At 34.0% G+C, this 20,659-nt stretch overlaps 1 protein-coding gene across 50 annotated transcripts in view; it reads left to right on the top strand.

Annotated features, from left to right (window-relative positions):
- The window catches only part of LOC120298547 (ABI family member 3 binding protein), a 147,284-nt gene that overhangs the window by 66,609 nt on the left and 60,016 nt on the right, over positions 1-20,659 (top strand). For 31 of the 50 annotated variants that reach the window (XM_039322372.1, XM_039322344.1, XM_039322373.1 and 28 more), the window contains 14 exons: positions 1,898-1,972; positions 5,332-5,406; positions 9,266-9,343; positions 11,996-12,076; positions 14,561-14,641; positions 15,018-15,086; positions 15,416-15,496; positions 15,889-15,957; positions 16,309-16,389; positions 16,773-16,841; positions 17,180-17,260; positions 17,666-17,734; positions 18,839-18,919; positions 19,312-19,380. In XM_039322372.1, the coding sequence (XP_039178306.1) occupies positions 1,898-1,972; positions 5,332-5,406; positions 9,266-9,343; positions 11,996-12,076; positions 14,561-14,641; positions 15,018-15,086; positions 15,416-15,496; positions 15,889-15,957; positions 16,309-16,389; positions 16,773-16,841; positions 17,180-17,260; positions 17,666-17,734; positions 18,839-18,919; positions 19,312-19,380 (1,059 nt within the window). Of the gene's footprint in view, positions 1-1,897; positions 1,973-5,331; positions 5,407-9,265; positions 9,344-11,995; positions 12,077-14,560; positions 14,642-15,017; positions 15,087-15,415; positions 15,497-15,888; positions 15,958-16,308; positions 16,390-16,772; positions 16,842-17,179; positions 17,261-17,665; positions 17,735-17,978; positions 18,000-18,838; positions 18,920-19,311; positions 19,381-20,659 lie in introns of all 50 variants that reach the window. The other 19 variants (XM_039322392.1, XM_039322383.1, XM_039322362.1 and 16 more) reach the window with 14 other exon arrangements.

The raw sequence follows: 20,659 nt of genomic DNA, 5'->3' as shown, positions 1-20,659 counted from the left end.
AACATGAACAGTCAGAACAACTGTTTTAATTAACTTTAAATCATATGAGATTTCCATTCTCATTCTCCTAGTCGGCTATCTAGATATTGAAATAATTTATAGACAAGCATTATAACATTGGTGTTTACCTTTGGATACATTCAGATAAAGAACTTAGAGTGGCATGTAATAGATTGTGTGATGATAATACTATCTGCTCAATAGTGTCTGATTCCCTGTGATTCTATGAGTCAGCTTTCTTTACATTTTTTCCAATTGTATATGGCTTTCAGTTGATTTTGCTCTGGCTGGTATCAGCTTTGATGGAGTCAAGCCATTGTGTCTTTGGCAGCCTAATTTCCTTTTACCACTGATCATTGGAAGCATAGCTGCCTTTTCCAGTGAGTTCAATTGCATGATATGGCTTAAATAAATATGACAGAATTTTATGATTTTTCCATCCAGCAATATGTCTAGTTTTATTAGCTGTAATACTTACTTATTTGTCACCCTTGCTGTCCAAGGAATGTACAAGAGCCTTCTCCAACACCACACCTAAAACAAGTCGATTTTCCTCTTGTCTAGTTTTTTCATGATTCAATTTTTGCAGTCGTAGGTAACTATTGGAAAAACAACAGCAAGGCATAATTTGTATTTAATTGCCAGACTGATGTTCCTGCTTTTGGTTTGTGTTTATTCACGTTCATCATTGCTGTGTGACCCAGTGCAATTTGACCCTTTATTTCTGAACTGCATTCATTGCTTTGATCAATCTGCAATACTAGGAAAGTGATTTTTTGTAGTCATTTGATCTCTTACCTATCAATTGTTATTTTGACTTTTCTACTCCTATGCTTGGTCTTTTTGATCTTTAGGAAAAGGCCAAATCTCTCTCTCTGTGTCTTTAATCTTTTCGATCATGTTTCCAGCCTTCTTTGGTTTCTGAGAGGAGACTTTTGTCATCAACATATTGAAAATTGTTGATGTTCTTTCCTCTAATATTTACTGTATTTTTTTGATTCTTCAAGATCCAGCTTTCACATGATTGCTTTGCCATGTGTTTGGAAAAAAAGGTGAAAGAATGGAACCTTACCACACTTCTTTCTCTGTTTTGAACTAAACAGTGCCCTCATATATTGTTCGCATAGTGCCTTTCTGATTTGTATACAGTGACTGCACAACTTGAGCAGATGTGTTGGCATTCCCAGGTCTTCTAAGGCTCTCCACAATTTGTTAGGATCAACATAATCAACTTTCTTACACATGTAGATATGCTTTTGATATTTCTGAGATTTTTCCATGATCCAGCATATATTTGCAATATGGTTACGTGTTTCCCCGAAAATAAGACTGTCTTATCGGTCTTTTTTTTTTTTTTTTGCTTCCAAAAGAGGCACCTGGTTTATTTTTGGGGGGTGTCTTTTCCATGGTCTCACCTTGTGGCGGTGGCACCACAGCCCTGCCCAGCTGGCCCACTTCTTCTGCAACCGAAGGAAATGCCTTTGCAGCTGAGAATGGAACTCCAGATTGATGTGTGCATGCCCTCCAGCCAGCATTTCATGGTCAGAGTCCCTCGGGAAAAGACTCTGCAGCTGAGAACCGAGCTACGGATTGAATCTGTAGCTCGGTTCTTGGCTGCAGATGCCTTCTGGAAGGCCTCTGAGGGCAAGGTGATGGTTGGGGATAATCCGGACTTCCATTCTCAGCTTCAGAGGCATTTCCTGAAGGCCTCTGATGATGAAATGCAGACCAGGGGGCGTTGCAGAAGAAGTGGAAAGTGAAGAGATAAGTTGCTTTTATAGCAGATGCCAAGTAGCCAAAACTGAAACAAAGATCAGCTTCTATCAAAAATATTAGAATAATGTTTTATGTGAAAGTGTCTAATTCCCAAATGATGTTTTTCTATTTTTTTCATTAGCAGAAAAAGAATCACAAGAGAAAACCACTGCATCTAGCATTTTTAAAACCCCAGAATTGCCAAGAACAACAATGGGTAAAGATGAATTATGTTTCCATAAAATTGCAGGAAACTGTAATTTGCATATGTTTTAAAATATTAAATAAGTGGACTATGTGCATAATATTGCTGGGTAGTCTCTTTGTCTGGCCATGGTAGGACACAATGAACCAATGAACCAATAGAAATATAGATTTTAAGAGTTATCTTATCGCCCATTTCGGAAGCTATGAAAGAATGCTCACAACTTTCTTGTGACAAACAGGTTTGTCATATACATTAATTGATTGTTTTTGTCAGGTATTATTTAATATTTTTTTCATTAATATTTTAAAACTCTTATAATATAATCTAGTTTTCTGTGTCTCTTTTATTGTTCTTATTTAAGTATTAAATGCCTTTCGGTATATCATTTTTTTTATACTTAAAACAGTCATAGGACAGAGAACCGTTTGTTAAATTATTTAAATCCCACCACTGATAATGAGTGTATGCTAGCTTCTACTGAGACAAATAAAATAGATAGGGTATTTTGTCTTTTTTTCCCCACTTTCTTTTTTTCATAGAAATGCTTCATAGCCCAATAGTAAAACTAAAACTTTCAAGATATCTCAATTTGGTGCTAACAATTCCACCCTTTCTATTTGAACTTTGGTAAAGACAAAGCTTATAGAAATGTAGTTTTACATATTTATATTTATTAGATTGAATAGCCACTCAGGACCTGTGATTCTGAGTGTGGATTTAAATACTGGATTGGGCCTCAAGAACAAAAATATCAGGTTGGTTATTTAGCTCTTAATCAATGTTTGGAATTTAGGGGGCAGAAAAAGAAGTCTTTCCTCTTTTCATTATCATAAGAAAGAAAAAAAATAATCATTTGCCATCAGACTCATATGTTTAAAGAGTTGATTGATACTGACCAAATTCACTGTGCTAGTTATTTTTTGGGGACACAGTAGAAAATTCATAACAGCAAACTGGGCCCTATTTTTATTGTGTAAAAATATGTGAAATAGGCCATGCCCTTTTAATAGAAGCCCATCCAATTTAACATAATACTTTACTATTACATTTAATAAGATCAAAATAAGTTATTCATGTTTTAGCATCAAAATGGAAATCAACAAAAATAGACTTGCCTAAGAAAAATATTCTTTCATTTGCTATATATATATTATGTTAAAAATTTGAATTCTGGGTAAAGCCATGCAGTAAAAAAACAAATAAATACAAACACCAGGATAATATCAAACTAGAAATCGTTTAATAAAATGCTGAGCTTGGCTCTCCGACGAGAACTCCATAAACCGCCACGTAGAACTCTGCCCAGCACACCAAACGCTGAGAGCATGGGATAAATGACGCCATGAATCCCAACGAAAGCAATCCACTCACCCATCACAAGGCCAGAGAAATATGGCAATAGAGAGAACAACCTGTTGAAGTAACAACAGATCAACAGTGTATACCATAAGGGGAATAGAGAAAGGGGGACAAAAAATGTACCCCGTAAATGTCTTAGGTATACTCAACTTAAACCACCCCATGAAGTTAGGAGAGGATGGGATGAAAATAGTGCCACAGCTCACTGACAACCCTGCAATGGGTACCTGCGAACGACCTTTGGGAGCTTGCACATGAGCAAAAAAAGCAAGAGAGTTATTAAATGGGGGAGCAGAATTCAATGTGCATCTTGCAGATGGTTTGGCGGTGCAGGTGCGAGGACTAGGAACAATAGGCAAGAGAAAGGAAATCGGAGTGAACAGCGGGACAGAGGTCCCCAAAATACCCTGGAGTACCCCCAGAGTGGGACAACACTCCCCAGTAGAGGAGCGAATACAAGAACGTATCTGCCGGAAGCCCCCGGGACAGACATTCAAATACACTCGGCAGATTATTCTGGAAATGCCCGCATACGCGCAGGAACAACAGGGTGAAAGAGCAAGAGGACCGGGTTAGATAAACAGCCTGCTGATAGCCCTATAGGGAAAGAACGGATACACTCTGGGATGGGGGTGAGGAGAGGGAATGAGCCAGAACGTTTAGCACAATGTGATAGTTGGAGGTATACAAACAAAGCAAATACCGAGAGAAAGGGGGAAGGAGAGAGCAGCGACTTTAAAAACTAATGGAGATACAGCGAATGACCGCAGATACATGAGGAAAATGATCGGGGAAAAAAAGGGGGAGGAGAGAGCAGCAAGCCCGAGACTCAATGGGGTGGAAGCAGATAATTGGACACACACAAAGAAAGCGATCGGCAAAAAGAAGGGGGAAGGGAGAACAGCAGCTTTAGAAATCAGTGGTGGGATAACAGACAGCGGTGTATGTACAAGGGGAGGGATTGGAGGAAGGAAAGTGGATAATGGAATAGCAACCTTGAAAAACACCAAGGGAACAGCTAATGCGTGCCTCCTAGGAGTAAAACAATTAAGGACGTTGGCTGGACCGATGACCAGGTCCAGGAGCCGTGTGCAAAACTGACTGGTATCATAAAAAGGGGACTCCAATTGACTTGCTCTTATGCTCTGATGATGTCGGTAGTGCTGGCCGATGAAAGCTCAACATTTTATTAAACAATTTCTAGTTTGATATTATCCTGGTGTTCATGTTTATTTGTTTTTTACTGTGTATATATATAACATATATATATGAAAAAATAACATATATATATAACATATATATATGAAAAAATAACATATATATATGAAAAAAATAATTATTTGAGGTAATTGTATTGCTGTGAAAGTAAATGATTAGACTACTGTAATTTAAAGCAAATGTATTATTATTTAAAGAAATATTTTATTTGCACAAAATAACTTCTATAAAATCACAGCAGTATATTAAAAGAAATAAATGAACTAGTTTAAAAACAAAAATGTAGCACAAACAAGTAAATACAACTAGTTTGATTGGCTTTTTTCTTTCTAAAAATATCAGAATGGATAGTGTACATACTTTTAGGTATTGATCAGGTTCCAAAAATCAATTAAGGCTAAACCAGTGAGCCAAATGTTATACATATATACCTGTAAAGTAAAGCTCTTTAAAATCAATTAAACTTGTTTCTAAACAATTTAGTAAGATTGCATTGCATTAATTACTTTATTCAAACAGCAATCTCGTGTCCCTTTGTTGGAACAGTTGTTTAGAATCTGCCAAATGGAAAAAGAGGGAAGCCAAAACTTAAAAAAACAAATAAAACTAACATATACATTCCTATTTATTAACCATATGGGATGATTTTATGCAATTTTGGATTTAGATGTGCACAAAATTCTGTTATGGAAGAATTCTCATCCAGTTCAAAAGTGCTCTAATGAAGCATTTCTGAGTGCCAGTGCTTTTTTTTAAAAAAAACCCTATCATTTCTCCTTTTTATCCTTCAGTTCCCAGGGGGCAAAAATTCCCTGTTTCCAAGCCCCAACTCCTTCCCCATCTGGAAGAGCCAAAGATTACACTGGGTAATTGCTATGTAGTTTCCTATAACTGTTTTGTTCCACAGCGTGGATCAAGCTTTCCTTTTTATTGTTTTGGACAAATATTTCATAACAGAACATCTCATGTTGTTTTTATTATATAACTTTGCAACATGAAATAAAATATACTAATTATAAAGGTTCTTTTGATTTGTCTAGAAATCCAGTAAGTTTTCATTAGCATATAACATCTTTTGTGCTATCATTTTATGAACTAAAGCACAGAAATAAATTAATATAATTGGACAATAATTTGGTTAAACATCAATCACAAATATCAGTAGATTATAATAAGGTTACAATTCTGAAAACATTTAAAAATACTCATAAACATAATAAAAATTAATCAAATTTGTAGTGGCTTCATCAAGTCTATTTTCATTAACTAAAAATATTCTGGTATTAATATTAATATCTGTATATGCAAGGTATGTTAAATCATAAGTGAATTGTTCATTTAATAAGTTCTAGGAACTGAATATCAAAAACTTCTGTTTCAGTCACTCATCAATTTCCTTTAATTCAGTGTCTCTAATATCCTCCTCCAAGAACTTTAACTAGAAAGTTACCTCTCTGTTATCTCTCTAGCTGAAGATGGACATTACCTCTTAAATATGAATTAAGTCATTGCTTGAAATAGCACAAGCTGCATACCATTTTCAATATTGGAACAAGGGACAGGATTACCTATGCATATAAAAGCTATCCTCAACATGTTTCTATCAGGATAGAAATATGTGAAGATAAATCTGAAACAAAACTAGAATTGTTTACGTGATTGGAGAGAGTTGTTCATTCTTGAGTCCAAAACCCTAAGATCCCATATACACATAATTCTTTTCAGGAAGAACATTGAGAACTTTGCTACAATTAATTTATATTTGCAGAAGAAAATAAAAAAGCAAGTCTGGATATAGGCTCTACTTCTCTCCCAAATAGATAATTGGTACCGTGAAATCTGATAGACTTTATGAGAAATTTTGTAATAGATACCTAACAAATAGACAGAAAATGAGGAATTATACATCTGTCCACAGTTTGTTACAATTATCTTCCATACAACATAATGCCTCAAGTATCCTTATATAAAGATAATCCAGGTAAATGAGAAGCAATTGATGTGAATTTTGCTCTAAAACCTATTTTTAACAGTATTAGAATTGGATATATAGAATTTATGAGATCAACATGAAAACCTGAACATATTAATAAGGAGATAGATTTCTTCTAAAGATATGCCATGGGTTTAATCTTTGGTTGTGATGAGAAAAATGGAATTTGTGATACTTGATATATCCCCCAAAATGTGATCCTTAAAATAGCAGCTATCTGGCATATTTAATTTGAAACATTAACTTCAGTAAATAAAAAACAATTGGACAGTATGCTAGTACACAATTCCTTTGTATTTATTTTCTTTAATCATTTATACAGATAGTCCTCGACTTATAACAGTTCACTAGTGACCGTTTAAAGTTAAATGCACTGAAAAAGTGACTTATAAGTATGACCATTTTTCATACTTATGACTGTTGAAGCATCCCATGGCCACATGATTTATAAGCGGATGCTTGACATCTGACTCACATTTAGGATGGCTAAAGTGTCCTGTGATCACTTTTGCAACTTTCTGACAAGCAAAGTCAATGGGGAAACCAGATTCATTTAACAACCATGTTACTAATTTAACAACTGCAGTGATTCGCTTAGCAAATGTGGCAAGAAAAGTTGTAATATGGGAAAAACTCACTTAACAAATTTCTCACTTAGCAACATAAATTTTGGCACAATTGTGGTCATAAGATGAGGATTACCTGTTTTTAACAATTCTCATTCGTTTTTTTTTCTATTTTAAGTAGCATCCTACAAAGTTGGTTTATTTCCTTCTTCAAAAATGTTTGAAATTTGTTTTTAAAAGATCATAGCAATTTTGGCCTCAGCTGTTTTAAAGATATGCACTTGTACAAGTTCAGTTTTCTAATATTGCCTGTATTTGATTTTCAAGAATAGGTTCTATTGTTTCATTTATAAAATATATTTTCGTTATAATTTAGTCACCTAGTCTAGCCATATTCTCTCTCAGACTAATCTATCTAATTGGGTTGTTGTGGTGGTGATAAAATGAAGACTGGGCTCCTAGAAGAAAGGGAGGATAAAGAATCTAACAAATAAAACCACCTAAACCAGCGGTTCTCAACCTGTGGGTCGCGACCCCATTTGGGGTCGAACGACCATTTCACGGGGGTCGCCAAACAATGCGATCTGCCATTTTTTCTCAGCTGGCGGCACCGCGCATGCGCGCCGCGCATGTGCACCGCACATGGGGGCCGCCACGCATGGGGATGCCACCACGCATGCGTGCCACGCATGGGGGCGCCGCCGCGTGTGCACACCACACATGGGGGCACCGCCACGCATGCGCGTTGCAGCATGCATGCGCAGCGCGTCCTTATGACCAGGGTCGCCAGAAAAAAAAGGTTGAGAACCACTGACCTAAACCAAAGAAAATGTCAGCAGTTATGCATGCACTTGATTATTCTAGAGAGTAAATTTCAGTATTTTGCTTTTTAAAAAATACTACCTTATTTTTTTCAACTTGCTCAACAAATGTATACTGTAATAAATTATTTAATCATTATAACATTTAAGGTTAAGTTTTTAATATTTAAAGAAAGTTCAGAATTCTCTATAACAGTGGTCCCCAATCTTTGAAGCTTGGCGGCCTGGCTGGTGGGGGGAGAGGGGAACTGGCTGCACAAGTGGAAGGCTAAGGTGCATGCACATTCAGCTCACACAGCCCATTTCCAAATAGGCCATTGTCCAGTAGTGGGCTGCAGCCCGGGGGTTGGGGACCCCTGCTCTATAATATTAGCTCTGTCACATAATGATTGGATAGAGTGGCCAAGAAGGAAATGGGAAATTTGATGCAGATAGTAGTCAATGTCTCTGAAGAGAGATCCCATCAGCTTTGAAAGAGTCTCTGATCTGTCCATTCCTCGACAGACCCAACACTGATATAAAATTGGTTTCTATTTCATTAAAGCAAGATAAAGCAGCTATTTGGAAGCCTGATCCAGATTATTGCCAATTGTATCTCTCTCTCCAAAGAGAGCAGATCCTCTACTTCAGGCTCCTTCTAGACTCAGTGGTCCTGTTCAAAGAGCAGATGAAAATTAGGTCAGGAGGACCTTTACCCAGCTTCAGCTGTTGTGCCAATTATGGCCTTACATGGAAGATGATGTCCCTGAGGATAGTCTTTCATGCTTTTGTCATATTGTAACTGGATTATTATAATTTACTCTACATGATGTTTTTCTTTAAGACCACCCACAAATTGTAATATTTAATTATAATAAAATACAATAACATTCCACTGTAATGACCTTCAAGACCCTTGTAGCATTTAGGTTTTTTGGGAAGACCTTTGGGGAATGATTATTGTGAAGACATGGGTGTGGAAATTGGTTATGTCATGTCATGTATTTGTGATATTATATGATATGTGTTATATGTTGTGTGCTGAATGTTATTTATTATTTGCTGTATGTTATAAGTTATATGGTAATATTACTGTGCACCATCTAGAATTCTGGATTAAGATAGTAATTGCATTGAGTAAATAAATGAATATGCTAAATACTACCTTTTCAATGTATTGATTCTTGAGCAACTTTCAACTTATATGAAATCCAGAACCATATACAATACTAATTAGCTGATGATATTTTAGTTGTCTTTCACAAATAATATGCCATTAAAATATCCCATGAAGAATACCAGACTTAAAATACTGAACCCTTAGATTTCTTTCGTCTGTTTCAGTATGGTATCTTTTATACTCCAGCAGTTACCAACAAATTGATTCCACTTCCTGATGCAACAAAGATATCTGTCACTGATGGACATCCAGTGGCAACAATGGGTAACATCTTTTACTTCAAGAATACTTAATTCCTATATTACTTTCTTCTCATATTCATGTGCATCCATTTTTTTAAATTAATCATATGTTTTATTCATGCATTTATTTATCATTAACATTTTATTAGTTATTTAAATACTGTGTATTCCTTATATAATGATTAAAAGAGGTATTTGATTCCCTAAAGTTTATAAAATATGAATATAAACTGTTGCATTCTATTGAATTGTACCAAAACTAGGTAAAATTGTGAACTTCTAAACTAAAAATATCAAATGTGATATGATGTGACAGGATGAAAGTAATAGAGACCATGATTCATGTCTGACAGAATTAGGCTTATTGTTAACCTCCTGAATGAGTAGACTTAGTAAAGTAAGAAGAAAACTACACGAAGGCATAATGTGCACTTGGAACTCTTAATCTGTTGTAAAATTTGCCTCTAATTGGGCCATCATTGCATTGAAACCAGTTACCCAACTACAACTGAGAAGGGAATAATTGAAATCAGATAACTAGAAAAAAGTTGAATGTGTTATTAGACAAAACTTTACAATAAATCTGTGAATAATTCATTAGATGTTTCTAATTAGCATCTACCTTCCAATACTTACTATAATCTCTTCATCAATTTTATATTTTCAAAGACTCTACCAACCAAACCTGGTAAATCATAATTTAATAGTTCCAAAATGACCTGCTAGATTATTTTTATTTTCTTAAATAACTATCATTTACTGTTAATCTCAGTACAGAAAAATGCTTCAGAATACAATAGCCTTCCTTAACTAGGGTAGAATGTTGCAAATAAGTAACTCAATTGATTATTCAAACAAAATTCAATTTCTAAAAGTTTGAGATTATGTTTTCAAGAAAGTACTAATATTTGAGAATGACTATGTTAATTCATATAAACAAAAACATTTTGAGATAAAAAGTTTTGCACTTCACCTATTAAACATTACCCTAAAACATCAGTATTATCAATCAGACATACATTTGTAGTCAGGATCCTCTACACCTTACTGAATCCAACTTCACTGTAAGAGCTATGTTTTAAAAAACATGTACATCATATCACTAACATTTCAAGACAAATTTGAGGCTTCAATTATTTGTGTCCCCCCCCCCCCCCAGCTTTTACCATAGCAGACAATTTTGTTCTAAGCTATCCATAACATCAGAATCTCATTTACTAAACCTGGTAATTATGTCTTTAGATATCTCATAAAACTTTGGGTGATTTTATTGTACAAAGTACATTAATAACAGCTAGCAACGTGAGAGTTTCTGGAATTCAAAATCTACTGATTTGAAGCAAGGTTTCCTCAATACATGCCTAGCTTGTTCTAACTATAATATGCGGAATTATAAAATAATTAAACTTTCCATTTTTAGAGAGGGTAGATTATTTATCACTTTATATGAAAATGGAATTAATGTTTTATAGGATTGCCTTACATGTTACAATTAAGTGGTAAAGTTGTGGTAGTCAGCTTTACTACAGAAAAATAATAATATGCAAAATAAAGGAATTTCCATGATCAATTTATAATTGACTATTTAGCTCGTTTTGCACCAATCTATTCTTTTAAATTTATAACATTATATATGAAATATTCTCTTGAACTTGAATTATATACTGTTTCAAAGACCCGGATATGAGAATCAGACTTCATTAAAATTTTATAAAATTCTGGACAACCATTAATGAAATACAATATCAAGAGTCTTAACCTTTTGCTTATTCCAGCCTCATTCAGATTTTTGCAAATTCGTTCTTATGCAACATATTGCAAAATAAATATTTTATGCAATACATCTTAATAAATAACAGCCATGATCACATTCAATAACTGAAAGCATATGATCTAGTTTTGAGAGATTGGATGTAAATATACCATTCAGTCCGAATATACTTTGTTTTTTTCAAGCTTACGCTAAAGAAAGTTTCCCTTCTAAATTATCCATATCAAAACTCAAATTTATTGAGCATAATAATGCTCAATAATAATAATGCGTTTTTCAATTTTTCCTGAAATTTTATGTCATGTGATTAATTGTGAGTGCATTGATGTGCCATTAATGTATTTATATGCATATACCTTTGAATCAAGTTTTCTTTATCATGTCCAGCAATAAAACACACGCAAGGCAATATTTAAACAAGCAAAACCTGATTAAAAAAGAAAGGGATTTATTTTTTCCATGTTGAATGAAAACAAAGTTAATATAATTAATTACAATGTCAGAGTAAGTTGTGAACTTCAGATTTTGAGAGCCAATGCAGGAAAATTTGTTTATAAATTCACACAATATAAACATGTTAGACATCAAAAGATCATTGTCCTCAACAAATTCAGAACTTAAACAAATTAATTGTCCTTGAAATAATAATATGTAGCTCATACTAAACAATTCAAATGTCTCTTTTTAAAAATTATATTCAATACTGTTCTTTCACTTAACTGACTTTTTCTTTCTGGAGAGTATTTCAGAAGGTAATTCCCTTACAGGTTCAAACTATGGTTATTTAAGAAGTAGTTTGAAAGCATTTGATAAGATATTAATATGATCCCACCAAATGGAGAGTCAATTTACTGTCCTTTCAAGATACTGTATTAATTAATTGTCAACTGGATTTCTTTTCAGCTTCAAAAGAAATAAACCCTGTTCCATCAAAGTCTAAAGAATTCGACTATACTAAGCCAGAAGAACCAGACAGGAAACTTGGTATAGTGATTTTAAAATATTTCTTCCTACTACTTTACAAGATAACTACTTGAATATGTCTTCTGTATGTTTATACAACATGAATATGAAATCCATATTTTTGGGGTTGTTCGTTTTTTTTCCAGTTTCAACTGAGGGTGATAATTATCTTCCTAAATTCTTGACTATGCCAGAATTCCCAATTACCAAACCTGGTAATTACGTGTTCCTATATTTGATAAAATCTTATACATTGGGATTGTTAGTTAGATAATGCATTCTTCATAGCTATTTAGAAACAAGTAGTTTCAAGACTGAAAATTTTTTTGACAGACATGCTTGTTGATCATATGCAGAGCTTTACTACATATAATCACGATATTGGAAGACCCCAATTATAAATATATCTTTTTTCATGAGGTTTCACACATACATACCCATAACTTTCTCAGAATTCTTTATTCTTCAATTCACAATCCTTTCATAAGATATGATTACTATCAGATAGTCATTTCAATTATGTACCTCCCTGTATGAATGTAGATTCATTCTACAGTGGACTTCCTTTTAGTTTCTTATGAACCAAGCCCAATTCCATCAAAATTTAAAGAACCTGAATATATAATGCTAGAAGTACCAAATAGGAAATATGATAGCAAGGTTCTACATTTAGGCAAGAAAAACCAAATGTACAGGTATAGTATAGGGAGTACCTTGCTCAATAGTAGTAACTGTGAGAGGGACCTTGGAGTCCTAGTGGACAATCACTTAAATATGAGCCAGCAGTGTGCTGCAGCTGCCAAAAAGGCCAACACAGTGCTAGGTTGCATTAACAGAGGGATAGAATCAAGATCACATGAAGTATTAATACCACTCTTCAATGCCTTGATAAGGCCACACTTGGAATACTGCATCCAGTTTTGGTCACCACGATGTAAAAAAGATGTTGAGACTCTAGAAAGAGTACAAAGAAGAGCAACAAAGATGATTTGGGGACTGGAGGCTAAAGCATATAAGGAACGGCTGCTGGAATTGGGTATATCTAGTTTAATGGAAGAGAAGGACAAGGGGGGACAAGATAGCAGTGTTCCAATATCTCAGGGGCTGCCACAAAGAAGAGGGAGTCAAGCTATTTTCCAAAGCACCTGAAGGCAGAACAAGAAGCAACGGATGGAAACTAATCAACGTGAGAAGCAACCTAGAACTAAGAAGAAACTTCCTGATAGTTAGAATAATTAACAGAAACGGTGAATGCTCCAACACTGGAAGTCTTTAAGAAGAGACTGGACAGCCATTTGTCTGAAATGGTATAGGGTTTCCTGCCTGAGCAGGGAGTTGAACTAGATGACCTCCAAGGTCCCTTCCAACTTTATTATTATTATTATTACTATTACTATTACTATTATTATTATTATTATTATTATTATTATTATTATTATTATTATAATATAGTGACTTTTTTACACGCTTCTTCTTACTTCTGGAATTTGTTTAGCATATTCCTTTGTAAAATGAACTTGAAATCTAGGCTTCTTTGAAATTATAAGACAGAGGCCCCCAACCTTTTGGGCACTAGGGACCAGTTCCATGGAGAGAGGTTTTTCCACAGACCAAAGGAAGTGTTGTTTTATGTGCTGCCTGCATCCAGTGAATGGAGCTTCGCTTGTTTGCACGCCCCGGTTTCTGACATGCCGTGGACCGGTGCTGGTCCATGGACCTGGAGTTGGAGACATCTGTTATAAGATACATAAACTCTAAATATATTCATTCAATCATGAATGCATACAAAACTGCATAAAAAGGAATAAAAATACACATTCAAATATGAAAACATCACACCATGCACACCAATTTTTTTAATAGTACTCTATTGAGGATTAAAATTAATCTAAGACAATATATTACTTCATAAGAGAACCATGCATAATGATTCCATTTTAACACAGAATCCCTTGTAAGAAACATGGGGTACATAACCCTAACCCTAACCATATTCTTTAATATAGGCATTGCCATACTGAAGGCATTGTTTTGGGATTGTTTGCTTTTTTCAGCTTCAGCTGAAGATGATAATTACCTTCCTAAAGTTTTGACTACACCAGAACCCCCAATTACCAAACCTGGTAATCATGGGTTTGGTAACATTGTATATAGGTTTTTGGTTTTTTTTTTGTATGTTTTTTTTTTTTTTGCTACCTGATAATGAATTCCCCATAGCTATGTAGACACAAGGAGTTTCAGCACTATCCAGAACTTTGAAAGAAATACTCGTGGATGATATGTAGAGTTTCATTACACAGATAGGTAGTATTAAGAGACCATCCTTATTGTATCATATGACTTTTAATATTCATTTTCTCAAGGTATAACTCCCTTTACTCTTTGAGAATACTTACTTCTTCAGTTCAAAATCCTTTCATAACTTATAATTAGTATAACATGGTATTTTGAATCCTGTAGTTCCCTGTCAAATGTATATTAATTCTATACCGGACTTCCTTGCAGCTTCTTATAAACCAAGCCCAGTTCCACCAAGGTTTAAAGAACCTGTATACATCATGCCAGAAGTACCAGACAGGAAACATGGTAGTGTTACTTTTTTTACGTACTACTTTCTGATCTATTACAAGATGTGTTCTTGTATCTATCTAGTGTAATCTTATCCAACGGGTTTACAAAATCCTGGTTTTCTGGAAATTACTATTTGCACAAGTTCTAAGTATATTATTGAATGGAAATGTAGTTTATAACCAGAAGACAGTGCAACCTAAAACTCAAGATTTCTCTTGATCTCTTTATATGGAAGATAAAAATTCTTCTAAGACAACATATTTCTTCATAGTAGGGACATCACTGAAAATTCCATTTTAAGATGAAACAGCTCTTAGGCTTATATAGATGTAACCATGTCCTTCAACATGGATAATGTGAACTTATTTTGGGGTTGTTGGCTTTTTTCTAGTTTCAACTGAGGATGATCATTATCTTCCTAAAGTCTTGACCACACCAGAACTTCCTATTACCAAATCTGGTAATTATGTGTCGTGATATGGTTGCTAAAAATGTGTGTGATTGTTGATAAATAATGCAGTCCTGGTGACTGTTCAGAAACAAGAAGTTTATGCACTGAACAAAATTAGAAAGATCATATGTAGAGTTTCATTACACAGATGGATAGTAGTAAAACTCTAAATATTTCTTCTCATGCTAATTTTAATGTTCATTTTCCTGAAATTACCAATTACCCTTTGAGAATATATTTCTCAGTTCAAAATCCTTTCATTGTATATCACACAGTCTTTTGAATCCTCTACCTCCCTATCAGATTGCAGACTAACTCTATATCGGACTTCCTTTCAGTTTCTTATGAATCAAGTCCTGTTCCATCAAAATTTAAAGAATCCGGCTACATCTTGCCAGAAGTACCAGACAAGAAACCTGGTAGAGTGACTTTTTTTACATAATATTTTTTATACTTTACAAAATAACTTATTGCATCTATTTGGTGTAATTCAAATAATTTACAAAATCCAGATATTCTGGAAATTATTATATGTATAACTTCTAAGTATATTATTGACTCATGAATGCTCTAGAGCACAGAATAGAATAGAAGTGCACTTTCCAATCAGAAGACAGCGAAGCGTTAAAATCCAAAATTTCTCTTGATTCCTTTCTATGGAAGATAAAAATCCCTCTAAAACAATATATTTCTTCATAGAAAGAAATATGCCTGACAATTCCATTTTAAGAAGAAACAGTTCTTAGGCTTATAACCATGTCCTTCAACATAGATAGTGTGAACTTATTGGGGGGTTGTTTATTTTTTCCAGTTTCAGCTGACTATGATAATTGCCTTCTTAAAGTCTTCACCACTCCAGAACTCCAAATTACCAAACATGGTAATTATGTGTTCTCATATGTTTAATAAAAATATATGTGTGATTGTTGGTAGATAGTGCACTCTTGGTGGCTACTTAGAAACATGGAGTTTCTGATTGAACATAACTTCTAAAGACATGCCCCAAACCATATGCAGAGCTTTAAACATGCATAATATTGGGGGAACATCCACATTCTTTCATGCTACTTTAGATCTTTATTTTCCCAAGATTTAAGCCCCTTAGCCTTTGAGAATTATTTCTTCTTCAGTTCAAAATCCTTTCATAAATTATGACTAGTAAAACACTGCATCTTCAATCCTGTACTTCCCTGTCAAATGTAGATTAATTCTAGACTGGACTTCCTTTCAGCTTCTTATAAACCAAGCCCGGTTCCGCCAAAGTTTAAAGAACCCGAGTCCATCATGCCAGAAGTACCAGACAGGAAACATGGTAGAGTGACTTTTTTTATATGCTTCTTTCTTCCTCTGGAATTTATCTAGTGTATTCCTTCCTGAAATGAACATAAAATCCATACTTCCTTGAAATTATAAAATGTATAAGTTCTAAATATATTCATTAAATCATAAATGTGTAAAAGTAATAGAAGTACAAATTCAAAACTGAAGACTCCAAACCAGGCACACCAAAATTGATGGTCCTCCACTGATAATTAAAATTAATCTACCACCATATATTAGTTAATTGCAGGATTATGTATGACAATTCTATTTCAATATAAAAGGACTTGTAGGCAACTTGAGCTACATAGATATAACCATGTCCTTCAAGATGGACACTGTGAAATTATTTTGGGGTTATTTGCTTTTTTCCAGTTTCAACTGAAGAGGAAAATTATCTTCCTAAAGTCTTGACCACAACAGAACGTCCAATTACCAAACCTGGTATTTATGTGTTCTCGTATATTTGATAAAATTATATGCGTTGTGATCATTGGTAGATAATGCACAACCGGCAGCTGCTTAGGAACAAGGAGGTTCTGCACTGAACAGAATTTGAAAGATATGCCTGTAGATCTTATATAGAGCTTCATTACACAGTAATGGATAGTAGTCATGCTATTTTTAATATTCATTTTGCTGAAATTAACTATTACCCTGTGAGAATTCTTCCTTCTTCAGTTCAAAATCCTTTCATCACATATGATTATTATAACACAGTGTTTTGAATCCTGTATCACCCTATCAGATTGCAGATTAATTCTATACCGGATTCCTTTCAGCTTCTTATGAAGAAAGCTCTGTTCCATCAAAATTTAAAGAACCCGGCTACATCATGCTAGAAGAACCAGACAGGAAAGCTGGTAGAGTGACTTTGTTAATGTACTACCTTCTGATACTTTACAAGATATGTTCTTGCATCTATTTGGTATAATCTTATCCAAAGGGTTTACAAAATTCAGATATTCTGGAAATTACTATAGGTATAGATTCTAAGTATATTACTGATTCACAAATGCTGCACAACACAGAGTAGAATGGAAGTGCACTATCCATCCAGTAGACAGCGCACCGTAAAACCCAAACTTTCTCTTTATCCCTCTGTATGGAAGATGAAAATCCTTCTAAGGCAATGTATTTCTTCATAATAGGGCCATGCCTGACAATTCCATTTTAAGATGAAACAGCTCTTAGGCTTATATAGGTGTAACCATGTCCTTCAATATGGACAATGTGAACCTATTTTAGGCTTGTTGGCTTTTTTCCAGTTTCAGCTGAGGATGATAATTATCTTCCTAAAGTCTTGACCATAACAGAACTTCCAATTACTAAATCTGGTAATTATGTGTTCTCATATTTTTGATAAAACTGTATATGTAGTGATCATTGCTAGATAATACGCTCCTGGCAGATACTTAGAAACAAGGAAGTTCTATACTGAACAGAACTTTGAAAGTCATGCTCGCAGATCATAGGTTGAGTGTCATTACACAGATGCATAGTATTAAAAATATATATATTATTTCTTCTAATGCTACTTTTGATGTTCATTTTCCTGAAATTGCACATTACCCATGCCAGAAGTACCAGACAGGATACAGGGTAGAGTGACTTTTTTTACTTACTGCTTTCTGATCCTTTGCAAAATAAGTTATTGCATTTATTTAGTGTAGTCTTTTCCAAAGGGTTTACAAAATCCAGACATTCTGGAAATTATTATATGCATAAGTTCTAAGTACATTATTCAGTCATGAATGCTCTGCAACACTAATGAGAATGGAAGAGCACTTTCCAACTAGAAGACAGAGCAGCAAACAATTCAAAATTTCCCTTGATCTTCATGTATAGAGAATTAAAGCCCTTCTAAGACAATATATTTCTTCATAGACAGAAATATGCCCAACCATTCTATTTTAAGATGAAACAGTTTTGGGCAACTTGACATCTATAGACGAAATCATGACCTTCAATATGGATATTGTGAAATTATTATGGGGTACTGTACTTATTTCCAGTTTTAGCTAAGAATGATTATCTTCCTAAAGTCTTGACCACATCAGAAATCCCAATTACCAAACATGATAATTATGAGTTCTCATATATTTTTTTAAAATGTATACAGTGTGATTGTTGGTAGATAATACACTGTTAGTGGCTAATTATAAACAAGGAATTTTGTATTGAAAATAAGTTTGAAAGACATAGCCACAGATCATATGCAGAGCTTTGCTATAGAGATGCATAATATTTGGAGAATATCCATTTTATTTCATGCTACTTTAGATCTTATTTTCCCAAGGCATAATTCCCATATCCATTTGAGAATTCTTTCTTCTTCAGTTGAAAATTATTTCATAAATTATGATTAGTGTAACACAGTATTTTGAATCCTCTACTTTACTGTCAAACATACATTAATTTTAAACTGGACTTCCTTTCAGCTTCTTATAAACCAAGCCTGATTCCCCCAAAGTTTAAAGAACCTGACTATGGCATGCCAGAAGTACCAGACAGGAAACATGGTAGTGTGACTTTTTTTACATGCTTCTTTCTACCTCTGGAATTTATCTTGTGTATTCCTTTCTGAAATGAATATGAATTCCAGACTTCCTTGAATATATAAAATGCATACATTCTAAATATATTCATTCAGTCATGAATGCTGTACAAAACTTTATAAAAAGGAATAGAAGTACACATTTAAATTTGAACACATCAGACCAGGCAAACAAAAACTGATAGTCCTCCATGGACAATTAAAATTCATCTACGACAATATATTAATTGTAGGACTATTTACAACAATTCTATTTCAAGATACAGGACTTGTAGGCATCCTGGGGTACGTAGGTTTAACCATGTCCTTCAATATGGATACAATGAACTTATTTTTTGATTGTTTGCTTTTTTCCAGTTTCAACTGAAGATGATAATTATCTTCCTAAACTCTTGACCACAACAAAACTTTCAATTACCAAGCATGGTAATTATGTGTTCTCATATTTTTGATAAATTTATATGCATTGTTATCGTTGGTAACTAATGCACTCCTTGTGGCTTTTTAGAAATAAAGAGGCTCTGTATCGAACAGATCTTTGAAAGAAATGCTCGCAGATCATAGGTGGAGCGCCTTTACACAGATACATACTATTACAAGACCACATATTACTTCTCATGCTACTTTTGGTGGTCATTTTCCTGAAATTATCCTTTACTCATGCAGGAAGTACCAGACAGGATACGTAGTAGAGTGACTTTTTTTTTACATGCTTCTTCTTACCATCTAGTATTATTCTAATGTGTTCATTTCTGAAATTAACATGAAATCCAGATTTCCCTGAAGTTATAAGCTCAAAATAAATTCATTCAATCATGATTGCTGTACAAAACTTTATAAAAAGGAACAGAAGTACAATTCAAACCAGAAGACATCAGACCAGGCACACAAAAAATTTCTTTGATGGTCCTCCACTGACAATTAAAATTCATCCAAGATTATAGGACTATGTACAACAATTATAAAATGCTAAGTTCTAAATATAGTCATTCCATCATTAATGCTGTAGAAAACTGTATAAAAATATTCCTGAATCAAAAGGAATAGAAGTACACATTCAAATCAGACCAGGCACACCAAAATTTTCTTTGATGGTGCTCCACTGAGGATTAAAATTTATCTACAACAATATATTAGTTAATTGTAGGACTATGTACGATAACTCTATTTCAAAATAAAAGGACTTGTTTTGTAGACAACGTAGAGTACATAGGTATAACCATGTCCTTCAATATGGACAATGTAAACTTATTTTGGGATTGTTTGCTTTTTTTCCAGTTTCAACTGAAGATGATAATTATCTTTCGAAAGTCTTGACCACGCCAGGACTTCCAATTACCAAACCTATTATGTGTTCTCCTATATTTGATAAAATTATATGTGTGAGGCCAGGACTTCCAATTACCAAACCTATTATGTGTTCTCCTATATTTGATAAAATTATATGTGTGAGTGATCATTGATAGATAATACACTCCTGGCAGCTAATTAGACATATGGAATTTCTGCACTGAACAGAATTTGAAAGACATGCCCGCAGATCTTAGATAGAGTATCATTACACACATGGATAGTAGTAAAAGACCATATATTTCTTGTCATTTTGATGTTCATTTTCTGAAATTACCCACTACCCTTTGAGACTTTTTCCTTCTTCAATTCAAATCCTTTCATCACATATGATTATTATAACACAGTGTTTTGA

This window comes from Crotalus tigris, unplaced genomic scaffold (assembly GCF_016545835.1).
Source record: "Crotalus tigris isolate CLP2741 ecotype Arizona unplaced genomic scaffold, ASM1654583v1 scf7180000024115.3125172, whole genome shotgun sequence".
Taxonomy (NCBI): domain Eukaryota; kingdom Metazoa; phylum Chordata; class Lepidosauria; order Squamata; family Viperidae; genus Crotalus; species Crotalus tigris.
The sequence above is the reverse complement of the archived record's forward strand: the minus strand, read 5'-3'. Positions and strand labels throughout refer to the sequence as shown.